The sequence below is a fragment of the Vulpes vulpes genome, chromosome 2 (genome assembly GCF_048418805.1).
Source record: "Vulpes vulpes isolate BD-2025 chromosome 2, VulVul3, whole genome shotgun sequence".
NCBI lineage: Eukaryota > Metazoa > Chordata > Mammalia > Carnivora > Canidae > Vulpes > Vulpes vulpes.
The window spans coordinates 15,024,145-15,037,431 of NC_132781.1; the positions used below are offsets into that span (position 1 = coordinate 15,024,145).

The window sequence follows — 13,287 nt, forward strand, 5'->3', positions numbered from 1 at the left end:
CTGAGTAGCAGGGCACAAGTCAGAGCAAGTATTCTGCATGCTGTCAGCCAGTGGGTATCTTCTGCAACACTATAGAATTGAGACATTCATTTCCTGGGCCTTTGTGGCTTTCATTTATAAGTGATCAGAGACAGATCCATGACCAAGTTAAGGCCATTAATTTGAGAGGCGGGAGCAGCCCTCCTGTGGCCACTTAATAGCAGTCAAGCTGGTTCTGCTGTGAAACCCAGACCTAAGACTCGTTTTCAAGAAAGAAGCAATAGCAGTTTTGAATCATGGGAGACTCAGATGTTCCTGTCTTCACAAAGAGGTTTAGTATCACTCTCTTGTCCCTAGGACATGCTCTATTTCTTCACCTAGTTGGTCTGTATTCATAAGTGAATCAATTTAGGTTTTGAATCATTGTTTTTTGCATTTATTACTTGCTGCAAACATTCCACACCACTAATATCAATGAGACAACACAGGCAGAGAGCTTCAGAGAAAGAAAGGGATGAAGAGAGACAAAGCCAGACCAGAGTGGAGAGAGAGAAAAATGGAAAAACCAAAGCCAAAGATCTCCCGGGGTCAAGGATAGTAACAGCTGCTTTCTGGTGAGATAGGAGTGGCTTCACTCACTTCACTCAATACCATCATTCTAGGGATCCCTGGGTGGCGCAGCGGTTTAGCGCCTGCCTTTGGCCCAGGGCACGATCCTGGGGACCCGGGATCGAGTCCCACATCGGGCCCCTGGTGCATGGAGCCTGCTTCTCCCTCTGCCTGTGTCTCTGCCTCTCTCTCTCTCTCTCTGTGTGTGTGTGACTATCATAAATTTAAAAATTAAAAAAAAAAAATACCATCATTCTAGCCTTCTTGAAGTTCTGCCTGCTAAGGGACATTGTCAAGGAGCACTAATTTCTATTCAACCTCATAAATTCCTTTTTCTCTGGCTGACTATGAAATTATGTTTTTCTTCCTATGGTAGGGATTAGGAGTGGTTCAAAAGCATTTCCTTCTCAACCAAGGGAAGGTGACAACTCCTGGATATACACTACCCTCTTCCACGTCAAGCCCTGTACAGGCAGCAAGAGCCCCCAAACAAGTCTCCACTTTGGCAGAGAGAGGTGGACTGAGGAAGAGCAAAGGTCTAAGAGGTGTCTCTGTTTCTCTAAGAGCCACCCTCCCAGGTTTGTTTCTTCAATTCGAGGTGCTGGCCCAGGGCCCATTTGCTGTTAAGATCCATCCCTGGCCCTTGTCCTAAGGAGAAGCTAAAGGGATTTCTCATCTCCTCTCTCTGTTCCCTCAAGTGTCTCTGGCAATGGCTGTGTTCCCTCCCTGGTTTTAGCTTTGGCCAGGGAGATCCAGCGCTGGGCTCCAGGAGCCCTGCTTCCTTCCTTTGCCCCCCTGGCCTACAGGCAGTAGCAGTTTCCTGATGCTCCTATTCTCCACATTACCTCACTGTTGCCAGTGTGGCTTCCCAGCTTCACCATCATCTGTGTAAGAAATGCCCTAGGTTAAATCCCAAGTTTAAATATTCAGAGTAGCTCTATTCTTCTGGGTTGGCCCCTGACAGAGAAGAGGAGACTAAGTTATCACATAACCAAAATGTAGCAACCTGTTCCATATGATGTCCAGAGGATTTCCAGAAGTTCCTTACTGGTCCTCTCTATAGGACAAACTCTTCCTTTGCTCCTTGGCCTAGTAGCAGCCAAGTCCAACAGTCTTGTAACAGAGCTTACCCTTAGGATCGCAGAAAGCCAAAGACCAACCAACCCCACGCTAAGAGCAATAACCTGGTCACCATCTTCCCATTCTGAGGACAACCTCAAGTGTCTGACCTAAGGTCAAGGCATTCTTTTTATCTGCACTAATATTCCTCGCTGTGCCGGGAAAGGGAGAAAAGAAAAGGAAACACTACCCACAGGAAATCAGAGTACAAGGAGCATGCCGCAGCTCTGGGAGGAAAAAATTTATGACCAGTTTCCAAAATCTCTCCTCTGAAGAATGCTTTGATGAAAACACAATCACAAATAGTTCTCCTCAGCTTTTCCAATAAACACAGGAGAAACATTACCATGAAAATAAACCATATTCCATTCCAGACTGTAAAAAAATATTAAGAAACATACTAGAATTTCATAAAACAAGTTAGGAGAAAAAATGGTGATTCTTTTTTACTGCCAAGAAATTCTCCCTTTCTGGTTTCCCTCCACTCTCCCTTCCCCCCCCCCCCAAAGTAAATATATTTCAAGACGTTATTTTTTAATCACATCAAATCCAATTAGAGAGTTCATTATTATAAAACAGCAATCTCTGACATGAAAACTATAGATATAAATTAAGTTGTTTATGTCAGCCAAAAAAACAAAACCAAAAACCCACTATAGTTAAAAATAGGTTTGTTTTTTGCTAATTTGGACACATCACTCCTTTCAATTTCAGCAACCAGACATCGGCATTATATTATGATTTTCCACGTACTTTGCAAAATAGTGAGACTGGTCTGACCTTGACCTGAAGGTGGTCTGACCTTGACCTGAAGGCAAAGAAAACAGCTAAGGAAAGCAGGAAAGGAACAGCATCATTACCTCCTTGTCATGCGCGATCAGTTGGGTCTTCACATGACCAGACACAAGATTCACTCGCCCCAACACCTGCCCTGTCTCCAGCCCCCAGATGGTACAAGTCGTATCAATGCTGGAGGTACCTGGAAACAACCAGTGCAAGTCAGTGGCTGACAGGTGTGAGGTTTCCCTCCATGTGTCTACTGCTCTGTGTAGCCCAAGAGACGACATGCCACAGACACTTGCCAGCCAACAAGGGTCAAGTATTCAATTCCTATCCCAGGACCTTTAGACTCTGCTTACTGGAGAGACCAGATACACACACGTGGGAAACTCAGCTCCCTATGAGGAATTAATGACCACATTCTATATTTAGCCACTTTCCCTCTGGCCCATTCTGGGCTGATGCGTGTACCTCAGGCCCAGTGTTCTATCTGAGGAAATGTATCTTTGCTTCTTCAAGCTGGAATACCCATCCCTTACCTAACAGATAAGGATCCACCTCATTCCAATCAAAGGAGGTTAGAGGAGCACAGAAATCTGAGTTCTTGTTGTTGTTTAGCAAACATTCCAGCCGGGTTTCTGTCTCACCAACCTGAAGAACAATAATTTTTAAAAATCAGCCAGTCTTATCTTCACAGAAAACCTTTAAAAGTTCTGTTTACACAATGTTACTAAAGAAAAGACATGGGTGAAAAACATTTTTATCATAGAGCAATAAAATCCAGAGGAACTCCTTGAATGCTACTTCTATCCACGCTTTCTCCTCTGTCCATTTTGTTTTCCAAATTTTCACCGCCAGATTCTCCTAGAGGAGAGGTCTTCTTACCTTGTCCAACACAGAACCTCTGTACCCACCCTGCTGGGCACTATACCTCCAGGCTAGAAGAGATACTCTGACGAACTCAACTAAGAGAGGAGATGAGGCTCCACAATCCACTCACGTATTTTACTAGAATCAGTGGCCCAGTATTTTGTTTTTTAAATTTACTCAAAATATCTTGGCTATGGACAGAGTAAGAAGCCCCAAGCATCCTCCCCTCCCACCCCACACCCAGAAGATTCTCTTCATTTTATCAGGTTAATTGAGCCTCAAGTTTCCAGGGCTGACTGTAGCCTGACCGTAGCAGGGCTTCAAGGAATCTTGGCTAGATTTACTAGGAAATCTGCTGAGCCAAATGAGGTCATTCTAGATCTGCTACCATTTGTTTCTCCTGGGGCTACAAGGACACTCACAGCTTCCAATCCCAGTCTGTTCTCTGTTGACTCCACACTGCTTAAAAACAACTGCAAGGGAGAAAGCCCAGTGCTAACCGAGCACCTGCTTACCCTCCACACACGGAGATAGTCACCACTTGTTGCCAGTAGGTCTGGATAGACGCCTTTTGTATCAGGGATCCACATGAGCTTTGTAGTGGGGTACGGATGGTCAAAGGTGTTTCGGCAAATAAACTCCGAACTCTCTTCATCTAAACCAACAAGCTGAACCTTTAACACAATCAAATTGAGCCACGTAAACATTTGTTTTTCTGGAGCAGCATCAAATACATCATATCTTTCCCTCTACCTCCCAACACTAGTAACATGCTTACACATAAACATGCATCAAATGGGGCAGCCCAGGTGGCTCAGCAATTTAGCGCCACCTCCAGCCCAGGGCCTGATCCTGGAGACCCAGGATCGAGTCCCGCGTCGGGCTCCCTGCATGGAGCCTGCTTCTCCCTCTGCCTGTGTGTCTGCCTCTCTCTCTCCCTCATTAATAAATAGATAAAATCTTTAAAAAAAAAAAAAAAACATGCATCAAATGAGCATTCAAGAAACCAAACCACTGGATTGTCTAGGTGGCTCAGTTGGTTAAGTGTCTGACTCTAGATTTCGGCTCATGATCTTAGGGTTGTGAGATTGAGCCCTGTGCTGGGCTCTGTGCTGAGCGTGGAGCCTGCTTAAGATTCTCTCTTCCTCTCCTTCCACCCCATCCTCTACCCCCACCCCCTCCAAAAAACAACCCAAAGCACTGCAACTGGCACAAAAAAGCAGCTGCTACTGATGGCAAAGTTCCCTGGTTTCCAGCCTCTTTTTCTTAGCCAGTTTAGACCAATATTAACTTCCATTCTTTTCTGTCAAAGTCAATCTGGCTCAATAAGAAATGCCACTCAGTATACAGTTGTTTATGAACTTCCACCAACTGGAAGATGGAATGGAGAATCTTTGGTAAAGATCCATAACAAGTGGTTAAGGACAAACCACACAGCAGAAAGCAGAATTCCTTCTACTGTTAGTTGACTTCAATCTCAGATACCATTATCTTCTTGCCTCCCTTTTTTTTTTAAAACAGTTTTATTTAGGTACAGTTGCATGCAATAAAACTCACTTTAAATGTACAGTTTAATGATTTAGAATGTATACATTCATAGAGGCATATAGTTGGGAAACCCTTCATGATAATTAAGATATAGAACATTTCTATTACCCTAAAAAGTTCTCTTGGGCTCCTGTGCAGTTAATCCCTTACCTCTAGCCTCAAGCAACCACTAATCCAGTTTGGCCCTTTCTGTAATACCATACAGATGGAATCATACAGCAATGAGTCTTGTGACTGGCTATTTTTCATACAATGCTCCTAGGAATCATCTTGTTACTGGGTTTATCAGTAGTGTTTTCTTTTTCATCACTGGAAACATTGCATTATGTGGAAATACTATAATTGGGTACCCATTTATTTACCAGCTGATGAACTTTTAGATTATTTCTAGTTTGGGATCATTATAAATATTGCTATGAATATTTTTGCATACATTTTTCTTGGATAAGCTTTTATTTCTCTTGGGTAGACAACTAAGAGTAGAATTGCTGGGTCACCTCGTAAATGTATGTTTAACTTGATTAAAAAACAAACAGCCAACCTGTTTTCTAAAGTGGCTATGTCCTTCTGCCTTCCCACTAGCAATATAGGAGAGGTCCACACACTCCACATCCTTGTCAGCACTTGGTATTGCCAGTTTTTTTTTTTTTAATCATTCTAACAGGTATATAACAATATTTTCACTTACATTTCCCTAGTAACTAGTGATACTATGTATCTTTTCATTTGCTTATTTGCCATCCCTATTTATTCTCCACTGGAGCCTATTCAGGTATTTTGTCCTTTTTAAAAAAAAAAAAAAAAAAAAAAAAGACTTGCTTTTTTAGACTCAGAAAAACTGGGCAGAAAGTACAGTGTTCTACCTCCTGCCCTCAACACGTGTACACCACCTCTACTATCAAAGTACGTGTACCAAAGTGGTACATTTTCAACTGATGAACCTACTTTGACACATAACCACCCAAAGTCTAGTCTATATTAAAGTTTACCCTTTGGGGATCCCTGGATGGCTTGGCAGCTTAGCACCACCTTTGGCCCAGGGCGTGGTCCTGGAGACCCGGGATGGGATCCCACATTGGGCTCCCTGCATGGAGCCTGCTTCTGCCTCTGCCTGTGTCTCTGCCTCTCTCTCTCTCTGTGTCTCTCATGAATAAATAAATAAAATCTTAAAAAAATAAAGTTTACTCTTTGTGTTGTACAATCTATAGATTATGACATGTGTCCACCATTACAATATCCTACAGAATAGTTTCACTTCATTCTTTACCAGGCTGTTTTCTTATTTCTTAAGTTTTTAGAGTTCTTTACATATTCTGGATATAAGCCCCCCCGGTTATGTGTTTTACAAGTATATTTTAATGGTCTATGGCTATTCCATCATTTTTTTTCAGCGTTTTTTGAAGAACAGAAATTGTATTTTTAGAAGTTTTATTTACATAACTTCTACACCCTGTGGGACTCCAATTCGTAACCTCGAGATTGAGTCACATGCTCTACAAACCAAGTTAGCCAGGCGACCTAAAGAACAGAAATTATAAATTTTGATCATGTCAGTTTATTGTTTCTTTTCTAACTCATGGTTTTGTGTCCTTGCTAGGAAATCTTTGACCCATTGCAGGCCACACATTTTTTATGTTTTCTTCTAAAAGTTTTAAATAAATAAATAAATAAATAAATAAATAAATAAATAAATAAATAAATAAATGTTTTAGAGTTTTAGGCTTTATATTTAGGCCTACGATCCATTTCAAGTTAATTGCTTTATATGATGCCAAGTATGAATCAAAGTTCGCTTTTTTTTCCATACGAATATCTGACTGTCCCAGCATCATGTGATGAAAACTATCCTTTCTCCTTTTAATTACTTTGGCCACTCTGCTGAAAATCAATTGACCGTCTATTTGCACATCTATTTCTGGACTCTATTCTGTCCGACTGATCTACATGCCTATCCATTTACCAGCACCACATTGTCTTGATTATAGCAGCTTTCCAGTGAAGTCCTGAAATCAGATGGTGTGAGTTCTTCAATTTTGTTGTTTTCAGAATGGTTTAGCTATTCCATATATTTGCTTTTCTGTGTAAGTTTTAGAAGCCACTTATTAAATTCTACAAAAAGCCTGCTAAGCTTTGGCTTAGAATTGTGTTGCATCTATAAATCAGTCTGGAAAAACTGCTCTCTTAACAATAATGAGTCATCCAGCCTATAAATAGCATTTTTCTCCACTTATGTAGGCTTTCTTTAATTTCTCTCAGCAGTGTTTTGAAGTTTTCAATGCATTTTTTTCATTAACTTTATTCCTAAGTGTTTTTTATCCTATTAGAAATGAAATTATTTTAAAAATCCCATTTCCAATTGTTTATTGCCACTATATAGAACTCACTTTGGCACATTACTCTTAAATCCTGTAACTCTGCTAAATTAGTTATTAGTTTTAGTAGCTTTTTTGGTAGATTCCTAAGGATTTTACTACGTGTATTTATATATCTATCCATGCCTTTTAAAAACCTGATGATGACTAAATCTAAATATTCATTTTTATGGGACATCTATAGGCTTTCAAAAATCAAAAAATATAATGTGTTAAAGGAGATGATGTATGAAGACATAAAAGGAGAAAAAAAACCATGGCTCTAAAAGTCAGTAACACTACCCTAAGACAGCAATGAAAGTGGTATCACAGATAATACATGATAGGCTGCTTATTTATAACACAGTTAATTGGTAAAAGTTTAGAAGAAAGAGCAATAATTCGAAGGGGGCAAGTGAGAAGTAGAGATAGGATCTGAGCAGTCTCCAAAGGTATGTGTAAAGGCTCTGGGGATGCAAAGATGAAAGAGAAGCCACCTCAAGAGATGAGAGAGAAAGAACAAATCAATGTACTAAGGCAGCAAACTAAATGACCCACCTAGGAGCAGCAAGAAAACCTGTTTGAGAGGAACCATCTGAGACAGCAGTGCAGATGGTGCTGGGAAGGTATGCCTGGGCAGGCTGCAGAGCCCTGAAAGCAAACTGAGGACCTAGGTAGGCTTTCCCCTATGAATGTGTCTGAGAAGGTGGTAATAGGACTATGAGGCCTTGGAGGTAAGATATGAGTCCTGGTAATGCTGGGCAGGACTGTCTGCCAGGCAAGGGGCTCAACCCAGAGACCCACAGGAAAACTGGAAAAGGTTAAGGGCCTATGGTGACAGGTAGTAAGAATGGCAGGGGACAACCAGGGATGGCCATTAGAGGGATTTTGGCTGAATGAACAGTTCTTTGAGATTTAAAATTCGGACCTTTACAGAAAATAATAAAGAAGGAAGATTCTAGATGGAACAGGGAAAATTTGCATCAACCGTGGTGGGGAAGGGAGGAGAAAACATGAAAGGTTAAATTTGGGGGCTCATTGGGTAGAATAAAGAATAAGCCTCGCATACAGATTTTGAACCAGATACTTCATTTATGTACCTATTCAATGAATTTTAATGAGTGGCTACTAGGTGCCAGGCACTAAGTTCTGAGGATAGGGCAGCAAGCTCAAGAGACAAAAATCTCCCTAATCACGCAGGTAACGTTGTGGGGTTAAACTACAGAAAACACTACATACCCTTCTAAAAGCTACCTTTCAGGTCATCAGATTCCCCCAACCTTGAAATATCAGATCCTGTGAGCATTTGCCCCTAATATCCTTTTTTTTTTCCCCTTATGTCCTCTTAATGAGACATGCAAGGCTCTTTTATTACCTGGCCCTAGCCTATCTTACTTCCACTCTTATTTATCTAGTCACTGCTGCTTATATTTTCAGGTTCCTTTCCTTACACTGCCCTCTATGCTTGTAAAACCCTACCTCTTTTTGTCAAACTAAATCCCACCCAATTTCAGGAATCCAGAGCTCCTTACTTACTACGTGCTAGCTGTAGAACCTTGGACATGTTACTTAACTTTGCTAAACTGGTTTTCCAATCTGTAAAATGAAGACATTCACAGTACCTACCTCAGAGTTCTTTGTGACATTCTTTGTATGTAAACACCCTTTGTGTGTATACTGCTTAGGCTAGTGTCATACTCAGTGTATGAGCTTTTAATATTACTACTACGTCTCACCTCCTTCATAAACCATCTATAGTCTCCCTGGTACAGTGTGATCTTTCAGTACTGATCTATGCCATTTGGTGACTAACCCCATACTGCCAAATGGAAGTACCTACATTATTGTCTTCTGCTATTTCACCCAGTAAATGCCTTAAAAACAGGGCTGGTCTTACTTCTGCTTCTACTGCAAACAGCAGTGGTCTCCAAATCTGGCCCCTTAGATTTACCTGGAGTGCTCTACACATTCCTGGGGTCCCTAGCTCTAGCCCAAGATTCTGACTCAACAAGTGTCTTGTAGGGCCCAGGAATCTATCTATATTCTTAACCTCCCTGGATGACTGATTTAGCAAGGTCTGACCACCTCTGCACAACAGTACCTAACCCAGGAAAGAAGTAGGTAATGGCTGGGATTTCATCTTTCCTGATCTTCCCAAAGACTTCACAAGTTTGCACAGACCTGTTTTATCCTTAACCGGACTTCAGCTCTTTTCTCTAACTATTGAGAGGAATAACAACTGGCTCTCACTGTTACTGTTTTTTGTTCAAATATACATTTAAGGGACGTCTGGGTCCTCAGTGGTTGAATGTCTGCCTTTGGCTCAGGGCGTGAAGACTACATCCTGGAGTCCCAGGATCGATTCCTGGAGTCCCTGCATGGAGCCTGCTTCTCCCTCTGCCTGTGTCTCTGCCTCTCTATCTCTCGTGAATAAATAAAATCTTAAAAAAATAAAATAAAATAAACAAATACATGTTTAAAATGAGATGATGAAAGAAAATGGAAGTTTTCTGTGAATATTCACATAATAGAGAGTGAAGTGGTAGTCTCCCATTAACTCCACCCCCCAGTTCAACTTACTCTCAAACCAATTTGCTGTGTAGCTTTCCCAATGGTCTTCGGTGCATTTGTATGTATATGTACATGGTAGGGTGTTTTAAAAAACATAAAGAAGCCTGGACCATATAATGTATTCTGCAACTTGCTCTTAACTTATCTTGGAAGGTATTCTTATGTTTACCTCATTCTTCTGTAGCAGGCCATGTTAAGAACATCGTAACTTATTAACCATTCAGTCATTGAGATTATAGCCCACTGTTTTGCTATTATACTTCGTGCACATGTGCAAATGCTTTATTGAATAGATTGCTAGAGGTATAATTATTGCATTACATTTTAAATGTTAGTACCACAGAAACTATGAGTGTTAAGCTTTAAAAAGTTTATAGATTTGATCCAAGAGATTTGAAGTTGCTTCCATGTATACTTCCTTTTTTTTTTTTTTTAATTTTTTTTTTTAATTTTTTATTTATTTATGATAGTCACAGAGAGAGAGAGAGAGGCAGAGACACAGGCAGAGGGAGAAGCAGGCTCCATGCACCGGGAGCCTGATGTGGGATTCGATCCCGGGTCTCCAGGATCGCGCCCTGGGCCAAAGGCAGGCGCCAAACCGCTGCGCCACCCAGGGATCCCCCCATGTATACTTCCTAAACAGTATACAAGAGTGCCAATTTCTCCATAACTTTTAAAACACTGAAAATAATCTTTTACATTTTTGCTAATCTGATGGATAAAAACAGTATTTCACCATTTTACTCTTGATGCTGAGCATATTTGTTTACTATTTCTACTTCTGATTAATAGTAACAATTGTTAATCATCTATGTGCTTATGGTGGGCCAAGTACAAGCACAGTGCTTACTGCAAGCACTACCTCATTTAATCTTCTCACCATCTTCACGACGTAGGTACTATTCTTCTTTCCACTTTCCTAAGATACTAAGTAAAAGAGACGGTAAGTATCCTGCCAACAATCATGAAGCTGTCTTTTAAAGATTTTTAATACTTATTTATTTATTTATTTATTTATTTATTTATTTATTTATTTAAGAGACAGAGAGAGTGCATGTGCACGCTGGGGGAGGGGCAGAGGGAAACAGAGACTCTCAGGCTCAGGGCTCAATTTCATGAACTTGAGACCACAACCTGAGCCAAAATCAAGTCAGACATCAAACTGACTGAGCCATCCAAGTGCCCCTGAAGCTGTCTTTTAAATCTTTTTTTTTTTTTTTTAATTTTATTTATGAGAGAGAGAGAGAGAGAGAGAGAGGCAGAGGGAGAAGCAGGCTTCATGCAGGGAGCCTGACGTGAGACTCGATCCCCGGTCTCCAGGGTCAGGTCCTGGGCTGAAGGTGGCGCTAAACCACTAAGCCACCCGGGCTGCCATGAAGCTGCCTTTTAAATATAGGTAATCCTGTCTCACAGCCCAAGCTCTTCACTATTATGCTATAAAAACACCGACCTAAAACATTTGCCCAGTTTACTGAGTTGTATCTGTCTTTTTCTTGTTGATTTATAGGAACTCTTATAGATGATTACTATGCCTTTGATAAATTTGTCCATAAAACTCTGAGAGTGGTGCTTTTTTGAGAATAGATTTTTGACTACATTTTCAATTCTCCAAAAAAAAAAAAAAAATCCTTAGGAATTTAATTATTCAGATATTCTCCTGAAGTTTGGCACTTTGTTTTGCCTTAAAACTATGCTTCACCTAGGCTTTTGACTATAGTCTTAAAAAACCATTAGTAGCACTCTCTTTTTTTTTTTTTTTTTTAATTTATTTATGATAGTCATACAGAGAGAAAGAGAGAGAGGCAGAGACACAGGCAGAGGGAGAAGCAGGCTCCATGCACCGGGAGCCTGATGTGGGATTCGATCCCGGGTCTCCAGGATCGCGCCCTGGGCCAAAGGCAGGCGCCAAACCGCTGCGCCACCCAGGGATCCCTAGTAGCACTCTCAATCCTTGCACCCTCCCTCCTACTCCATATGTCCACATATGTCCACAGGAAAGGGAGTTTCTGTCCCTGCCCCCATGGGAAAAAATACTGAGGGTGAGGAGTTCTGCTCTAGCATCCCCACCCCTAATGAGCTCCAACTGTTAAACTGACCAAAGCATGAGCCAGGCATGTGTACATGTCCTACTAGGGGGCCTGACTGCTGTTAGGCAGGCACAACTGCACCTGCTCTTGCCCAGCCTGCTCCTAGATGGAGAGGCAAACCAGCTACTCATCATGGATCTGGTCATCCTTTGCTCCAGTTTCTCTCCACGTTCACCTGAGGAGGTGAGGTCAGGTTGCATCTGCCCATAAATCAGACGTGGAAAAGCAGAAAGTCTCACTTAAGTTTTAAGGCTAATCTGCATTTCTCCAACTTAGTTTACCAGGGAGTAGCATCATACCGGAGGTGCCTGTTCAGCCATTAGCAGAGTGGGTGGGCCTAGACTTCTCCTTTGGCTATTATTACTACTGGTATATAAGTTCCTTGATAAGAAGCTCCCAAGGGGAAAGGTGGTGACTGGTAGAATTTAGACACCAAAATTCTACCCTTAATACCTTACATCTTCTATATTTTCTTGCTCAGACTTACAAGTTCCAACTAAATGACCTTTTTAAATTAATTTTTCATGATCTTTTAATTGGGTTTATCTTATTCTTTAAATTAACTTCTGTAGGGCAGCCTGAGTGGCTCAGCGGTTTAGCGCTGCCTTCAGCCCAGGGCATGATCCTGGGGTCCCGGGATCGAGTCCCACATAGGGCTCCCTGCATGGAGCCTGTTTCTTCCTCTGCCTGTGTCTGTGCCTCTCTCTCTCTCTCTGTGTCTCTCATGAATAAATATATAAATTTTATTTATTTATTTATTTATTTATTTATTTATTTATTTATTTATTTATGATAGTCACAGAGAGAGAGAGAGAGAGAGAGAGAGAGAGAGAGAGAGGCAGAGACATAGGCAGAGGGAGAAGCAGGCTCCATGCACCGGGAGCCCGACGTGGGATTCGATCCCGGGTCTCCAGGATCGCGCCCTGGGCCAAAGGCAGGCGCCAAACTGCTGCGCCACCCAGGGATCCCAATAAATAAAATATTTTTTAAAAAATAAAAAATAAATTAACTTTTGTAGATTGTTGAAGAATTATAAAATGTATGACCATTGTATAAGACCAAAGTATAAGTACACAAAAAAGTGAATAACTTCCCCTCATCCCATACCCAATATATCACTGTGGAGGCCGAGAAAAATTAAGGCCATTCCACCTCAAGTTTAGCATTAGCACAAGTACAACCATCTTAGGCCCCTGTGAATAAGAGCTGAACTTTACAGGAAAAACTGCAGAACGTCCTCGGTAGGGAATCCCATATCAGAATGAGAACAGAGCCCAAGCCAGTGGCAGAAAGTCCCATGTTAGAATGAGAACAGAGCTCAATGCCCTTGAAAGCCCCATATCAGAATGTAAACAGAACTTGAGAAATTCCTC

At 41.3% G+C, this 13,287-nt stretch overlaps 1 protein-coding gene across 2 annotated transcripts in view; it reads right to left on the minus strand.

Annotated features, from left to right (window-relative positions):
- Nucleotides 1–13,287, minus strand: part of DCAF7 (DDB1 and CUL4 associated factor 7) — a 31,420-nt gene that overhangs the window by 9,054 nt on the left and 9,079 nt on the right. For both annotated transcript variants that reach the window (XR_003235113.2, XM_025999554.2), the window contains exons 2-4: nt 3,873–4,031; nt 3,027–3,138; nt 2,568–2,686 (exon numbers count right to left, since the gene is read on the minus strand). Coding sequence is in view for 1 of the 2 variants with exons in the window: in XM_025999554.2 (XP_025855339.1) it covers nt 2,568–2,686; nt 3,027–3,138; nt 3,873–4,031 (390 nt within the window). In the remaining variant the exon portion in view is untranslated. The remainder of the gene's footprint in view (nt 1–2,567; nt 2,687–3,026; nt 3,139–3,872; nt 4,032–13,287) is intronic.